Raw genomic sequence first — 17,165 nt, 5'->3', positions numbered from 1 at the left:
GGGCAGCGGCGGCGGCGGGAGGCGGAGGATGCGGGCTCCGGCGGCGGCGGCGCGAGCTCGGGAGGACGCGGGAGGATGAAGAGGAGGCCGGCGGTCCGGCCGCGCGGCGCCGGGAGGAGGCGCAGGCGGCGGGGGCGGGCGGGCGGCGGCGGGCGCGCCGGGTGCGGGCCGGCTCCGGCGCGGAGGATGAAGTGGAGCGTCCGCGGGGCCTGCGCCGCGCTTTCCTCCAGCCTGCTGCTCGCCTGCGCGCTCAGCGCCGCCGCCGTCGGCCTCAAGTGCTTCTCGCTGGGCTCTGAGCTGCGCGGGGAGCCGTTCCGGCTAGGGGCGGCCGCCGGCGCCTTTTACTCCGGGTTGCTGCTGGCCGCCGGCCTCTCGCTGCTCGGCGCCGCCCTGCTGTGCTGCGGGCCCCGGGAGGCGCCCCTCGCCGGGTCAGGGGCTGGGCCGGGCCCGGGCCTCGGGGTCCCCGCATCTCCAACGGGCGCTCCGGAGCCCTCTCCTGGAGAGACGCGGCCGGCTGCCGGGCCCTTGGGGCGGGTGAATAGCCAGAACCTGCTGCTCCTGGGCGTCCTGGTCTTCATGCTCGGGGTCCTCAGCGCCTTTGCGGGAGCAGTGATCGACGGCGACACGGTGTCCCTGGTGGAACGCAAGTACTCCCACTACTGCCTGCCCCCGCGCGCGCCGGCCGCTGTGCCTGGCCCGGGCCCTGGCCCTGTAGCCCCGGGCTCAGCCACGCCGCGCGCCCGCAGCACCCTGGACAGCGCCACGTCCGCCAAATGCCGCCAGCTGAAGGACTACCAGCGCGGCCTGGTGCTCTCCACTGTATTCAACTCGCTCGAGTGCCTGCTGGGCCTGCTCAGCCTTCTGCTGGTCAAGAACTACAAGTCGTCGCAGGCCCGGCGCGGCCGGCGCGGCCGGCGGAGGGCAAGCCGGTCCTTGGCGCGGCCGCGGGGCGGACCCGGGCTCCGCGCCCAGCCGCTAGCCTCCCGGACCCGGCGCTGCCGCCGGGGCAAAAGGGGGCGGCGGCTGCAGCCACGGCCCAGCGAGGCCTCCATCCTGTCCCCGGAGGAGTCCGACTTCACCACCCCAGGAGACTGCGCGAGCTTCGCGGCGCACCACGCCGTGTCCTACATCAACGTGGGCGTCTTCCATGCGTTTGACGAGGCGGGCGTGGAGGTGTGCTGCGGCGGGCACCCGTCGGTGGAGCTGCCAGGGTACGCGCCCTCGGACCCAGACCTCAATGCCTCCTACCCCTATTGCTGTCGGCCCCCGTGTGAGATGGCGCGCCCGTGGGAGCCTAGCCGGGCCTGCTGAGTCCAGGCCCGAGCGGCCTGGGACACCTGAAAGGGCAGCAGTCGGGCTTTGCTTGGCGTTGTGCCTGTGCGTGGCTTGGCACTTTTCTGGCCCAGCCCTGTGAGATCTGCCAGACCCTAGGACACTCCGGTGTTCTCCTTTCTGTGTGAGGAGGTGGCTCCCTCTGTGTCATTCGTATCCGGACTCCATTTAAAGTTTACAATAAATGTTTGGGGTGGCCTTGCGGATCACACACCTCTTAGACAAGTCCGTACCCCAGGACTGCGCTCAGAGGTCCTGGGTCCAATGGGCAAGAACAGAACTCTTATGGAAGGTGAATTTCGTGTGGAGGACCTCGGCTGAGAGTACAAAGCAGTTGGAACTGTAGGAACAGAAGTGAAGAACAACCAACAGCAACACTTTGTACCCGGATGTGCCTGCTTCTGTCCACACTTTCTTACTGTAAAGCTCTCCATAAACAGTGAAAATGTTTGGTAAATTTATTGCAATTTGACATTGGTGAGTTCCTTTATTAAATTGATTGCTATGTTACTGGAGAATTTCATCAGCTTGGAATTAGAGGATGTCTACACTCAGATCAGCCTGGGGGAGAGTGTCTGAATTGGAACAGACAAATGCTGAGTTAGAACAGCTGTGTTCTGCTAGCTGGTTGACTAGGTCCAGCCTGTCTCTGAGCAAACTGCTGTGCGTGCGTGGAGACACTGATGCCAGACCCCTGCATTTCTGTTTTTGGAAACTGGCTGTGTGGTTTCTACTGCAAAGCAGTAGGTTTTATTTTTGGTTAACACATATGAACAGTTTAATCCTATTTTGAAAACTCAAAGTCCTAGTTTTTCTGCAAAGATAAAGTTCCTGTTAACTCAATAATCTGGTAATTTTGATTATATAGCATTTCATTTAAAGTACACCACTTTAATAGCCTTAATGAATGTGAAGGACATACCTTTAAGTGAGTTTAATATACGTGTAACCATTTGCACACAAATGAAATGAGTTCTCTATGATCAGAGTGTCTTCATACTTCTGGTGGGTTGGTTGAAAGTCAAGCAGGCTCTAAGTCTTGGAAATAAGGTGATCTGACCTTCATGTGCCTGGACAAGTGAGACCAGGCAGGTAGTGACTCACAGGCCAACTGGGAGCAGAGCCCTGGCCCAAAAGGTGTGCCTCTTTCATGTGGAGGAGGGGAGAAGCAAATACCCATACCAATCACCAGAGGCCAGAAGAGGCATAGAATCCTGGGTCGTGTCTCAATGTACAAAAGACTGCTTCTAACTGTGAAGAAGCCTCCTGTTTAAGGAGGCGGCGCAGTTCCCAGTTGCAGGTGTGTGATGGCACCTTTCCTCAACTCCCAAATGCCCTGCCCAGAGCTCTCCTGTATCTTTGGTGACTACGTACCCTAGATGGAACCTAGCTAGCTTTCCTCTACAGCAAGGGCACTAGAGGCTGAGGGAACCCCAATCACATTTCCATGAAGAACAGCAAGGTCCACTGCCAGCTATGGACCACGCTATGGTGGTGATAACTGGTTTTACCTATGCATAGACATTTCCTTTGAAGCTTGAGGATCTGATCAAAGAGTCAGTCCTGACAACCTTTTGAAGCCTCCCAAGGAAAAGTCATCACTCATGGCTAGCTCCTTGGCTCTCACCTATATCAGACCTTTGATATCTTGGGGTAAGGTGGAAAAAAAAAAAAGGTTAAGCCTGATTTACTGGTCCAGCTGTTGGTATTCAGTCCAGTCTTCCTGTGCCACATTAAGAGCCAACTGCCCATCAGCCTAAACAAAAGTTACAAATGGCGGCACAGACTGACTTAAGATGCTTTCTCCTGTCTACTCAAATCCGAGCATGTGGCATTACCAGGTGTTTCCAACTGAGAGAAGAGATCTCACGGGTGGGTATTAGGCCACTCTTGTGGGTCCACTCAGCAGCTTTGTGGATGAGCACAAGCAAGCAGACTGGGCGGAGTTACTCTGTAGGCTGCATGGATGCCCCAAGTCAGTCCGTCCTTATTGGGCCTTTGTTTTTTTCCTAAGGTGTTTATTTAGTCTTGTACATTTCACATAGCACAAAATGTTAGATGCCTCATGAGTCTTTCAAACTGTCTATCAAGGTCAGTGGCCTCTTTACATTTCATGTTTTTCTTGGAATGGAAGTTTTGCAGGGAGGACTGACGTGGGCAAGACCAGAGGCCAGGGAAGGAAGAGGATGATGACATTGTGCATATTGTCTGACCAGAGAAGCAGGGGGAACCTGGGATGTGGAAGGTGGAGGCCTTTCCCCTAGACTTGGGTGAATTAGCCTCTTCCACAAGACCAATGGATTAAATGAATGCTTCAAGATTTGGTGTTCCTAACTCCCAAGTTCATTAATACTGCCGGCTCCACTTTTACAGAGGTGAGCATGACTGTGGGGTTGCAAAGTTTCACTTTTAAAGCTCACTGAGGAAAGAAATCCCACTATTGTTAAAGTTGGTTTCCTACAAACATCAGTCCGTTCTCGGGAGCCTGGCACAGAGGATCATGAGGCTGTTAGCACCCCACTCTGCACTCCAACTCACAGCCGTTTCCATTTGTGTCCACTCGTCTTTCCTGGAGCTTTAAGTAGTTTTCAGCTGATTCTTTGTGTCACTTGGAAAATAAGTCACTTCTTGGCCTTTCTTCCAAAACTGGACACAAACACATCTTAGTGTTTTTACATGCTAAATACTTACACTTCATAAGGCATTATTTGTTCAGAAGGAGAAGCTCACTGTCCTTAGGGCTGGGAGCTTAGCTTTAAGGGGCTAGGACATGGCATGGACTTGAGCAGATAAACTGCCAAGCAAGCCATGTTTGATTATAGAATCATTTCCATGCATTGCTTAGAAGGATGCTCTGCTCATGGTAACACAAAATAACACTACACATAATCTCTTGTGGTGTTTGAGGGCCAGGCCAAACAAGTGAAGTCTCCGTATCTGAGACACAAGTAGAATCCATTCTTGGCTTTGTAGCCTAGCTGTGGACCCCAATATTACATTGCCATCTTCCTGCTGCAGTATTATGTCATAGAATGAACACACAGGAGCCCCTGAGGCCATATCTAAGTACCATTAACCAGTGTCGAGGCATTTCAACAGGTTTACAGTGAGATGTTCTGGGATCTGGGCAAAGAAGGCCGTTAGGCTAAATCCTCAGGCTCTATGCATGTTACTTAGAGCCCACTACATACAACTATAGTGTTGACCACCAAGCACACCCTTGTCATCATTATCCCCGAGTATTTCTTCTCACAGAGATCTCAGAGAAAAGTAATAAATGGCAGAGACTTTAAGAAAGATCTGGCATGTAACTAAACACTAGTGGCTTATAGACCTGTTCCACCTTATCAGAGAGCATTGCTGTGGTCTTGTGTCAACAGCTGTGATTTCCAGGGCCCAGTGTCCCAGCCTACTTTACTGTTTAATCAATAGAAAAAAATCCCAAAGGGGAGAAAGAAATTAATTTAGGACAGGAGCAAGCAAACTTTATGTTCTCAAAATTGAAATCTGAGCAGCTCCTGGGATAAGACGAGAAGTGTGGTGATTCTGTTGCTAAACTCCCTTCCCAGGGGGGGATGTAAACCAATGTCTCCTCCTCCTAAGGTTCCAAGAACAAACTGAGGTATGAGTCCACTAGAGTTCACTCTGGGGAACCAATGGGTTTATTGAGTTTACTTATAAAGCATAAGGGAGGGATATGGGTACTCCGGACCAAAGGACACCATTGGAAAGTTTACTCAGCAGGGGTGGTGGCTTTTTCAGTCACATAGATGGAGCACACCCTGCCGATACACACTCTAGCCCCTCCTTGAGGCCCTGTAAAATGAAGGCAGAATTACATATGGCAGGTAGTATGGAGTGAATAGAGAGAGTCAATCAACAACCCAGCTGGGATGATATTTTGCAAGCAGGAATAGCCAAACTTCCAAAGATGGAAGTAGTTTGGCTAGGAGGATAGTCATGGACATAGTCCTGTGGCAGATTATGTTCAACCCAGTATTCTTAGTCTCTGTGTTCTATATTTTACACTTGTGGGTTTCTCTCAGAGTCCCTGATCTTGTGATATTTCACTTTATCAGCCATTGATCCTCAGTGGAATGTCATTGTCAGATCAATAAAATCTCTTTTAAAACACAGGGTACTCCACAAAATTCATACTTTTTTGGCCACTTTCCTGTTCGTGGCCAACTATGGTGAGGGAAGAAGCAAGACAAGGCCTTTTGCTTCTCCTCCTGTCCTCCAGGTTCCATGGAACCTCTGTGAGACCCCTGCTGGGGCCCCACCCAGAGTTTTTCCTTTGAAATGGTTTCTGAGTCACCCACTGACCTCTTTCTTCATCTCTTTTATTTTTTCTTTCTTCTTCTTCTTCTCTCTCTCTCTCTCTCTTTTTTTTTTTTTGAGACAGGATCTCATTTTTTAGCTCTGGTAGACCTGGAACTCGATATATAAACCAGGCCATCTCTTGAGTTCACAGAGATCTTCCTGCCTCTGCCTCCCAAGTGCTGAATTAAAGGTGGGTGCCACCACACCTGGTGTTCACCTCCACTATTGGTGCAACATTTTCTTGAAACTTTGTCAACTGTGTTGTTTTACCCAGAAAAGAGTCCAGAAAGAAAGGAACACCTTTACTATGGTTTGCCCAGGGATGGAGAAGAACTGATGAGAGTTTCCGATGGGAATCCAGGGACTTAATACATGTGAAGACTTACAATGTTGTCCCAGGCAAATAAAAGGCCTATATGAGGGAAGTCCATGTTATCAGATACAGCTGAGCCCTAGTGGTGTTTCAAGAGGGCTGCTTTCATCTTTCTCTGTGAGGGCCATGTGCTAGGCAGGAGGGGAGAGGGAGAAGGAAGGGCCTCGAGAATGATGCAGTAATAACAGCAGCAATGATAAACAGCAGTGCACAGACCCCACTGCTCCGGGTGCTTCGTCCCACTTACACCCCTCGTTCTCTTGAGGCCCCGGCACTGAACACACATATAGATAAGAAGTCAGAGGAGCCTAAGGAGCCCAGCACACTTGCCCCTCGAAGAAGCAGAAATGAGGTGCCTATCACCTGTCATCTATTACAGCAGGGCCACCACGATCCAGGGTTGCTTGGCTCCCTCTCCTAAGGCCAGTTCCTAGAGCCTGTGTCAAGCCATCTATATCTAGCCCCTTCTCCCCTGCCCCTTGTTCAACTCAGGGTACCTTTTCATGCTCTTCACCTGGGAAATATGAACATTTTCTCAAATTCAGCCTGCATGCCTCCTGAGGCGCTATGTTCTCATGTTCACCTGCATCCCATCCTATCATCATCACAGTAATTACTCCCTCATAGGTAGAAATGACTGAGCCCCTAGCCTGCTATTTGACTTGCCCTGAACCTGTGGGGTAGGCCTGGCCTCCTCTGCTCTATATGGACAGAACTGGCTATATATCTAGAATATTCTCAATAACTGGCAGATAGAAACCACATGGTAGGACCCACACAATAGCATGATTATCATAACATGTTGGTAGGATGGTAGGATGTAGTTGGCATTTTCTTTGGGCCACCAACCAGCTCCCAAATAAAGACACAGAGGTGTATTATTATGAATGTTTGTCCTTAGCTTAGGCTTGTCCTACTAGCTCTTTTAATTTAATTTAACCTGTTTCTATTCATCTATGTTTTGCCTTGGGGCTTTTTACTTTCTATTCTGTATGTCCTACTTTCCTGCTTCCTCTGTGTCTGTCTGACTGGCTCCTGGTATCTCCCTGGTGTCTCTTCTCTTTCTCCTCTGAGCCTAAATTCCTCCCCTATTTACTCTCCCTGCCCACAAGTTCCTCCTATACCACCTCCCTTGCTATTGGCCATTCAGCTTTTTATTAGACCAATCAAGGGCCTTAAGCAGCAAAGGTAAAACAGCAACACATCTTTCCATGATTAAACAAATGCAACACACCTTTACACAGTTAAATGTTCTGCAACATGTTAAACAAATGCAACACAGCTTTACATAGTTAAACAAACATTCCTCAGCAGTAGGATGCCGGTGTTGGTTGGAGGAAAGGGTGGGCTAGTGGACAAACACTGACAAGAAACAGCCTTTGTGATGCTCTCAAGTGTTTAATGGACTTGGGGACTTTTGTTTCTGGCAGCATCCACTTGTACTCATTCATGAAGGACACTCATGGAGGTACTTACTGTCTGTAGACTCAGTGTTGTCATATGGGAGAGTAGAGATGGCCAAAGATCAGTTCAGGAAAGAGATGTCTCCTTTCATCTCTGTGGTTCTTGTCCAAGTGCCTCCATGAAAACATTCTTTCCCTCCAGCAGTAGAACCAGACAGCTTCTGAGGTCTCGGGTACAGACAGGAATGAAATTGTCCCAGCTTTGGGCAATAAGACCAAACACAGTAGGCCATGTGTGCTCATATATCCTATCTGAGACGACATGCCAGATGAAGAAAAATATGAAACAGTAAAAGTAATTTCAGAAGGAGAAAAGCTTTCTGAAAAATTCTTACATTTGCCTTATTTGCAGGGGTTTTCTTTTTTTAAAGACAGCCACAAATAACTGAGTACTTTTACAGCTCAGGCTGGCATTTACTACCCCTCTTTCTAGAGGGACTGTCCTACATGACCTTCAAAGGGCTCCTGGTCTGGATGAGAGACTCATTTTCAGTGGCCAAGGCCTGGGGCTCTGGAGAATCTACAGAAGAAGTAATAATTAATTCCTAATGTCTGCTAAGTGCTCTGCCAGGGCCTTCAGAACCTCACCTCCCCAACGGTTCTCTGTCCTGCTCACCCCGTCCCTTCCCAGCAGCGGTCTCTGAATTCCCACACCCTCAATTTCCCTTTGCTGCAGCACTTCCCAACTGCACCCTACCCCATCCCTCCATAGGAACAGGAACTGCCCTGGAGGAGGGTCTGCGGGGGCCTGCCCATGACAGCCCCTCCTGCTTTTTAAAGTGTAATTCAGGTTATTTTTTCCTTAAATGCGTGACTTTGCCTCTCCCACACTGAAACTCAGCTGCTACTGTGCAGCCACCTACTCACACTGCTGCAGGATGTTGCCAAGCTCAGAGCTTGTGTGTTCCCACCTTGAACCATCTCAAGGTTCTCTGGAGACAAAAGCATGTCTAGGCACAAACGGTCATGCCCTTTGTTATTTATCATCTGATCAAGGTGTGGATCTAACTTCAGTCCTTGCATCAGGGCATCAAGGCTAATTGGTCCTGAGTGCATACATGGGGGTGTGTGAACAGGTCTTCATCTTGAAAACAGTCACTTTCAGGTGGGAAGATGAGCCTTAAAAGACTTCTGTATTCAGATCAGAGCTGTCTGCTCCTTCCAGAAAAAGTGGGGAGTCAGTGGTCTTCCTGGGGTTGGGACAAGGTAGAACTCAAGCTTGTCTTTGTATAGCATGTGGAGGAGTTTTACAGCCAAGAATGCAGGTAGACAGTGGGATAGCCTTGACTCATCTTGAAGACAGACATTCAGATGTCTGCTCATCACTTGTTCAAGATCCCTCAAGGTTCTAAATGTGCTCTTCTCTCAAATTACATACCTACTCTCTTCCAGTGAGGAGCTCACCTAGTCTCAAAACCCCTTCCAGGGAGTCTACCACCCCTGTGGTACACTCTGATTGAGTCATTCTCTCTTCACCAGCCGATGTCAGCCAGCTCTAGCATTATTAGATGCCTTGGATGCCTGCTGGCTATTGTCTCTGCAACTGGTGCTCCCTAATCCAAGTCTATGTTCCACTCCTTGGGAGAAATGTAGGATAAAGAAATTTCAGGGTCTTCATTTCAAAGAATCTGGTTGTGTTTTGCATCTTGAACACACCTCAGACCCCGACAAACCACATTTCAACCTCTCAAGGCTTGGTTAGCAGTGTCAGCTAGTCAGCCTCTGTATTTAGGCTAACAGGGAATGGTGAAGGCTTTTGAAACCTCAAAAACACATCTCCAGTGACACACCTTCTCCAACAAGGCCACAGCTCTTAACCCTTCCCAAACAGTTCCACCAACTGGTGACCAAGTATTCAAACATGTAAACCTACCATTGTGGCGGTTTGAATAAGAATGGCCCCCATAGGCTCATATATTTGAATGCTTGGTTACCAGTGAGTGGAACTCTTTGATAGCATTAAGAGGTGTGGCCTTGTTGGAGGAAGTTTGTCTCTAGGCGTGGGCTTTGAGGTTTCAAAAGCCCATGCCACACCCAGGTTCTTGCTTTGCCTGCAGATCAGGATTCAGCTATGTCTCCAGCACCATGCCCACCATGCCTGCTGCCATGCTTTCTGCCATGATAATAATGGACTAATCTAAAACTGTAAGCAAGCTCCCAATTAAATGCTTCCTTTAGTAAGAGTCACCTTGGTCATGGTGTCACTTCACAGCAATAGAACGGTGACTAGGACAATCCCTAAGCATGTTTTTGGATAGTACATTGTTGCATGTGTGCCCATACACAATATGTTGTATTCTCTTGTACATTTAAATTTTGTACATAAGCATACTGCATTAGTCTTTGTGAATTTGCTTTTCTGTTCTCATCATGTTTCTGAGATTTGTTTGTAACAATACATTAAATCTGGCTCACTTTGTAACATGAAAAAAATAAATGACCCCAAGACTTACATTGGGGTGCAAACTTCAAGCTGAACTATCAGAAAAGCAAAGCAGCTGGCCATTAGCTTCTTACCTCTACCTCAGGCTGAATGGGCTGGTCCTGTCTCCATGAGCTCTCACCAAGCCTCTGACTGTAAACCAACTGCTCCTCAGTGTGTGTGGCTGGAGAATGAATCTCTCTGAAACCTTGCTTCTGTCTTATATACTACCCTAATGTTGGGATTAACGATGTGAGCTATAATTCTCTTTTAGACTGGTTCACTCTTATGTAGATCTGGGTGGCCTTGGACTCACAGAGATCCATCTATCTCTTAATCCTGAGTCCTAGGATTAGAGGTGTGTACCACCACCTCCTAGCTTCTGGCTGCTGGGAGTAAAAGTGTATGCCTGGCTTCTATGGCTTGTGGCTGACTTTGATTTTCTGAATCCTCAGTCAAGTTTTAATAAATCATAAATAATATATTACTGCACACTTTTCCTGGCATTCCATTTCATTGTATAGATATACAACAGCCCATTTATCGTTCCTCTACCAAGGTGCTCTTATTTCTCTTTCATATTATAGTCAGTGGTGTGGGGAAAGTCCTTTTACTTGATGCTGTGATTTGGATATAGCTGGAGTGCGTCCCCCGAAGGTTCATGGTTAGAAGCTTTGTCCCCGAAATAGCAGCATAAAGTGGTGGTGAAACTTTTAAGAGGCAGGTTTATTGCAGGATAGAGATTCTTTGGGATGTGGCCCTTCAAAAGGATTAATGCTGGTCTTGCAGAGTGAATTAGTTCCCACAGAGTGAGCTATCATTAAAGAGCAAAAGTGGTTCCTCTCTGCTGCTTCCTGCTTCATTCTGTGAGCATTCTTGCACCCTTGCCATTCTGAGGCCATCTGCTAGGAGGACCTCACAAGAGATGAGAAGAAACTGGCACCATGCCCTTGAACTCCCATGACTAGGCTAAATAAATCCTTTTTCCTTGTGAAGTGCTCAGTTTAGGGTTTTTAAATTGTATGTGCATATGTGTGTGCCTGCATAGACCGCTTGCATGCACATGCCTGTGGAGGCCAGAAGAGAGTGTCAGATTTCCCGGAATTAAGTTATAGTCCACTGTGAGCCAACAATAATATGGGTGTTGAGAATTGAACCTAAGTTCTCTACAAGAGCTGTTAAGTGCTCTTTAATTACTGAGTTATCTCTTGAGCCCTGGTATTTTGTCATACCGGTAAAATAATAATAATAATAAAAAGACTAATATAGGAGCCTTACAGCTGGTCTGTTGGAAACCCTGGTAAAATAGACTAGGGCTTGGCATTTGTACCAGAAGTGGGATAATGTTTAGGACTGAGCCCCCGGTCTGTGGGATCTGATTATCTCCAGGTGGATAGTGTCAGACTTGAGCTGGATCAGAGGACACTCTGCTGACGTCTGCTGCAGGAGTGATTGCTTGCTGGGGTGTAGGTAAAATCCTCCATACATCTGGAGTTCACAGAAACACTGTGTGTTGTTAGAGAAACCAAGTTTGATTTTCTTCTGCATCTCAGAATGGAGAACGCTACCCAACATGTTCTTTGAGGCTAGCACTACCTGGAGAGCAAATTATGATAAAGACATCACAAGAGAGAAAAATTGTACACCTGTGTAACTCATAAACATCAACACAAAAAGCCATTTCTTTTTACATGTGTATGTATGTCTTGTGTGCACAATACGCATGTTTTCACGTGTGGATACGTATACGTGCCTGCACATGTGGAAATCTGAGATTGAGATTGGGAATCTTCACTCTTCTACCCTGTTCTTTGAGGTAGGATCTTGCTAGACAGTTTGCTTCAGAGGTTCTGTCTCCTTACAAGGGTGGGATTGCTGGAAGACTGCCATCTCCACCTGGTATTTACAAAGGTTTCGGGAACTGAACTCTAGCTCCTTTGCTCTTTTGGCAAGAGCTTTTGCCACTGAGACATCTTCCAAGCCCCAGTGCAAAAATTCTTAACAGAATACTGGCTGACACTTGAAAGGAATGTATTCATTCTTGGGCAAATAACTATAAATAAGTAGAAACTCATTAAATTGTTTCAAAATGCATTTTAAACTTAAGGAACTCAGTAATAACATATGAGAAGCTGTAGGAAATCACTATGATTTGGATGTGTTTAGAGTGTCTTTCACAGTTTTTCTGTGTTAGAAGCTTGGTCTTTAGTGTGGTGAGGCTGAGGTGGTGTGATTTTTAAGAGGTGAAGCTAATGCACAGTAATTAGGGGATTTCCTACTCTTGGCAGGGATTAATGTTAGTCTACCATAGTGATATGTCAATACTTGATTCTTGCTTTACCATGTCACCTCTTCTTGTAGTCCACTTGCCGTGTTGCCATCTGCCACATTAGGGTGCAGTCATGAAGACGTTATTAGGGTTTAGAAGATGTTAATACCATGGGTCTGCAAAACTGTGAGCAAACAATCCATTTCCCTACATAAATAATCTATTTCCCTACATAAGTAATCCATTTCCCTAGGTATTTTGTCACAGCAATGGGAAACACAAGGATATCTGTACAGTCAAGCTTTCTTCTGGTCACATCTGGGTTGAGGGTCAGGGTGTGTATGTTTGGGCTCCACCAGGTCCTGTAGAATTGCCGTGCTTCCTACAGACACAGCAGGCAGTGTTCGCTTTGTTTCGTTTTGGTTTTTTTGATGCTGTGAAGTGGTATCTTGTCTGCGCTTTCATTCTACAATTGTTGAAATGTCTTTACAGAGCATTCAGTGTATTTTATGCTCTTTTCCTAGTTTCCAAAAAGTTGCTTCTTTCCACTTGATGAATAAGACTTCTGTATTAGATACAGAAGTTGCTACATTAGTTGCATCTTTTTTGTTGCTGTTATTAAAAATATATATATCACGGCCAAAAAACAGTTTAAGTTAGAGTTTATTTTGGCTTACTGTTCCAGAGGGCTAGAGGGCAGGGAGGCATGGTGCAGCAGTGAGAGTAGACATGGCTGACCACATTTTATAAGCACACAAGAAGGGGGAATGGAGGGTGGAAGGGAGGGAGGGAGGGAGGGAGGGAGAGAGAGAGAGAGAGAGAGAGAGAGAGAGAGAGAGAGAGAGAGAGAGAGAGAGAGAGAGAGACTTATCTTCATCTATTTCCTGTTACTATAATAGAATATTCAGGATAGGGTGCTTTATAGATCAATTAACCCATGGTTCTGGAGCCTGAAAATCCCAGTTCAAGGTACCAGCTAACTGGAGAGGGCCTTCATGCTGTTTCATTCCATGATAGAAGGAAGAAAGGCAAGCCAACAAGAGGCCAATTTGCTGTTACCAGCAACTCACTCCTACAAACTAACTTACCCCATAACAACTAACTTATCCCATAGTAACTAACCCATTTCCATAATAACCCATGCTCTGTCATAATTAACTAACACCCTATAAGTAAAACCCACACCTTACAATTAACTCACCCTTGCAATAACTAGCCCATCTGACATAACTAACCATGCTACAATAATCGATATCAACAACTCACTCTTGAAATTAAGTCTTTGGGTTAAGATTAGCTCTCATGACCTTATCCCCTCTTAACATCCCATTCTCCAACATGTCTGCACTGGGATACCCAGCATTACCCTAGGGTTTGCAGATATCTTGTCTCAGGTACAGCTTTTTATTTGGTAAAATGAATCACATTTGTTAATCTTTTCTTTAAAGACTGTGCTTTCTGGTTTGTTCTTAAGAAATCCTCTTGATCCCAAAGCTTCCTTTCTTGTGAAACTCAGTTTTTGTTTTTGTTTTTGTGTGTGTGTTTTGTTTGTTTTTGTTGTATTTAGGTCTTTAATTCGCTTAGGAATTTATATTTTTATGATGTGAACACACCTCTCACTTATCCTGCACTATTACATGCCTAGATGTGCATCTGCATCTGTAGATAAATGTGCATCATCTGTGACCTGATCACCTTTATTTTTTTTTTTTAAATACTATTTCTAAGATGTTCATAGCACCATTTTCCATGCCCATGCCATACTTTTTGCTAATGAAATCCCGTATTATTCTACTTTCAAATGTTCTTAGAGCTCCTGGCACATGCCTACATAGGTGAGACTGTCTCATACTTCTCGGTGCTCTGCCTGGACAGCCTGGTACTGCGTGGGCTTTAAGCTGCTGTAGGTAGAATGCCCTCTGGAAAATACAAATTCCCCATCTTTTCAGGGATCCATCTGCAGCTACTTTGGTCATTGCTTACATTTTGTATTTTCTTAGTGACCTGATGTGCTGATTTTGTAAGCAGCCTAACCTAAGTTTCTTTTTATAATCTATTTCCCTACCACCTATGAGTAGTGACAGTTGTTTCATGCCTTCCAGACCCTCAGTGTTTTCTGGTCTCACTGCTCTTGCTAGGATCTACACACATCTGAGTAGAGACGGTAAGGGGATGCAGGCCCAAGGTCTCTGAGGCTAGTGATCACAACACATTTGTTGGAATTCTCAGTAGACACTTTAAACCAAATTAAGGCAGTTTCTTCTTACTTCAGCTTGTGAGTTTTATCATGATTGTTGTTAATAAAAAAAAAAAAAGGTATTGAGCCAAACATGGTGGTGCTCCCCTTTGATCCCATCACTGGGAAGCAGAGACAGGCAGATCTCTGAATTTGAGGCCAGCCTGGTCTACAAAATGAGTTCTAGGACAGCCTGGGTTAGAGAGAAACCCAGTCAAGAAAAAAAAAAAAAAAAAGAGCAGATATTGAGACCTATTGATGGGGTGTGTGTGTGTGTGTGTGTGTGTGTGTGTGTGTGTGTGTGTGTGTGTGTATGTTCCTGTGGTCCAGGTGCATACAGACATGTGTTCATGAAGTAGAAGTCAGAGATCAATCCCGAGTGGCACCCACAGAGAGCTGACTACCTCCTTTGAGACAGGCTCTCAGGCTGGCTGGAAGCTCATCGAGTAGGCTAGACTGGCTGCTTGGAAAGCCCCAGAGACCCTGTCTGCTCCTCCCCAGCGGGATGACAAATGTGCACCCCCCATGCCGAGTGTTTCTACGTGAAGTGTGAGGATCAAACTAAGCTTCTCATGCTTGCAGGGCAAGTGCAGTACTGACTTTGTCATCCCTCCACTCCTTTGCTTAACGAATTTAGATATTATTTTTATTTATAATAACAGAATAATGAAAAGGTACAATTTACTCTCTAGTGATGACATTCATGAAAAAAAATTGCCTAAGGCCTGATTTTTTTAAAGAATATTTCAGGCTGGGCAATGGTGGCACACACCTTGAATCACAGCACTCAGGAGGCAGAGGCAGGTGGATCTCTATGAGTTCAAGATCACCTGGCCTATATGAGTTCCAGAAGGCTACACAGACTCTGTCTTGAAACACTAAAACAATAATAATAGTAAATAACAAAATTTGGAAGTTTTTGCAAATGTATTTGTGTGTGTATGGCATTGTGCATGCAGGCATGTCTGTATACCACACGCATTTTGTGTGTGCCCACAAAGGCCAGAAAAGAGCATCAGATCCTTAGGACTGGACTTATAAACATTAAAAACTTCCATGTGGGTGCAGGGTATTGAACCCAGGTCCTCTGGAAGAGCAGCTCTTAACCACCCATCCATCTCTCCAGCCCTAAAAATTTCACACAATGTATTTTGATTAAATTCACCCCAGCTCCTCCCAGATCCACACTTAACCTCCCTTCCCACCCAACGTCATGTTCTGTTCCTCTCTCTCTCCCTGCCCTGCTTTAAAAAACCTATTGAATTTGTGTTGCTCAGCTACTCTTGGGAGTGGGTCCTGGTGTTGCAGACATGTATCACCACACCCAGCTATAGAACTATTTTAGACATCGCTGTTGACAAGACTACAAAAGTAGTCTGTTAGATTAGCATGAGCAAGGTCTTGAGTTTGACCCCTAACATTTGCCAAAAGACAAAAGTTAATGTCATGGGGTTATGCAGCCTTTTTTATTGAAGTATCTATGAAATTTTAATGTCTAAATAAAAAAATTATATCATTTGTTTCCTCTAGAAAATAAACTAGATAGTGAAATTATAGTATTTTTTTATAAAAGCAAATATACTATAGACTTGACTTTGTACTTCCAAGCTACGTTATGTATACTTTAATATATATACACACAGACTTACCCCAACTTACCCTTCTAAAATACTGTAGTCTTCGTAATTTCCTACATCTATATACTGTATTTTGATCATTTTTACCCCTGCCACCCTCGCAAACTCACCCTACTTTCTCTGGAACTCTTCTTCCCAGCACATCCTCCTCTGTTCATGGCTTTCCCCGCCTAATACACAGAGTTTAATTAGGGATGCTTATATGTGCATGTGGTTACTTACCAGATCATGGGCAATTATTAGTAGAGTAGCTGTGTCTCTGAAGAAAAATGACTCCTCCTCCAGCAGCCCTTAACTGACAACAGCTCCTCAGTTAGGGGTGGTACTTTGAGTGCCCCATCCCATTCCCTGTTAGAATGTTGAGGAACTCAGTCGTGTACAGGTTTGGGTAGGTGACCACAGCTGCTATGGTTCATGAGTGTAACAGCTATGTTCTGGTCCAGAAGACAGTTTCACAACACCCCTCCCCATTCTCTAGCTCTTGCATTCTTTCTGTTTATTCTTCCACAGTGTCACTTGATTCTTGGGTGTGTGTGTGTGTGTGTGTGTGTGTGTGTGTGTGTGTGTGTGTGTGTGTGTGTATGTGTGTGTTACAAAAGCTCCATTTAGGACTGAGCATTCAACAATCAATTATCCTCCACATTTTGACCAGTTATAAGTCTCTACATTAACCACTGCTCACTGCAAAAATTGAAGCTTCTTTGAACAAGGTTGAGAGTAGTCCTAATCTGTGCATATAAACAAATACACTAGTAGGTTTTCTCTTAGAGCCTATGACCTCTCTTTCCATGGGCTTTTGACCAGGTTTACAGCACGACGTAGAAGAGGCTTTGAATTTAACCAAAGTGGTTGCTTACTGCCATAACATTCATGCCACTATTGTATTAAAGGCATTATCTTGCCTGGCAGGTCAGTTTTGTGTCAGCAGGGACCATGATGATGTAGAAACAACTCCACTGGCTCAAGCCTAGGCCTATTAAATATGGAATGACTAAAATATATTTGAACTGTGAAAAAGAAGACTCTAGCCAGATCATCAGTTTAACCTGCACACACAGATAAATTACAATCCCCTGTTCTAGTCCAACTAACTTGGAAGAGCTAACATCT

General features: G+C 46.0%; 2 protein-coding genes across 3 annotated transcripts in view; one reads left to right on the top strand and one right to left on the bottom strand.

Moving 5' to 3' along the window:
• Positions 1-27: 27 nt before the first annotated feature.
• Tmem271 (transmembrane protein 271) lies at positions 28-2,315 on the top strand. The gene has a single exon (XM_027425990.2). The coding sequence runs from the start codon at positions 76-78 to the stop codon at positions 1,309-1,311; it is 1,236 nt and encodes a 411-aa protein (XP_027281791.1). The 5' UTR covers positions 28-75; the 3' UTR covers positions 1,312-2,315.
• An 8,303-nt stretch (positions 2,316-10,618) lies between these two features.
• Pigg (phosphatidylinositol glycan anchor biosynthesis class G) overlaps positions 10,619-17,165 on the bottom strand; it is a 40,810-nt gene continuing 34,263 nt past the window's right edge. For both annotated transcript variants that reach the window (XR_004770746.1, XM_027425961.2), the window contains one exon: positions 10,619-11,509. Coding sequence is in view for 1 of the 2 variants with exons in the window: in XM_027425961.2 (XP_027281762.1) it covers positions 11,506-11,509 (4 nt within the window). In the remaining variant the exon portion in view is untranslated. The remainder of the gene's footprint in view (positions 11,510-17,165) is intronic.

The sequence above is a fragment of the Cricetulus griseus genome, chromosome 7, assembly GCF_003668045.3.
Source record: "Cricetulus griseus strain 17A/GY chromosome 7, alternate assembly CriGri-PICRH-1.0, whole genome shotgun sequence".
NCBI lineage: Eukaryota > Metazoa > Chordata > Mammalia > Rodentia > Cricetidae > Cricetulus > Cricetulus griseus.
This window is presented reverse-complemented; position numbering and strand designations above follow the sequence as displayed.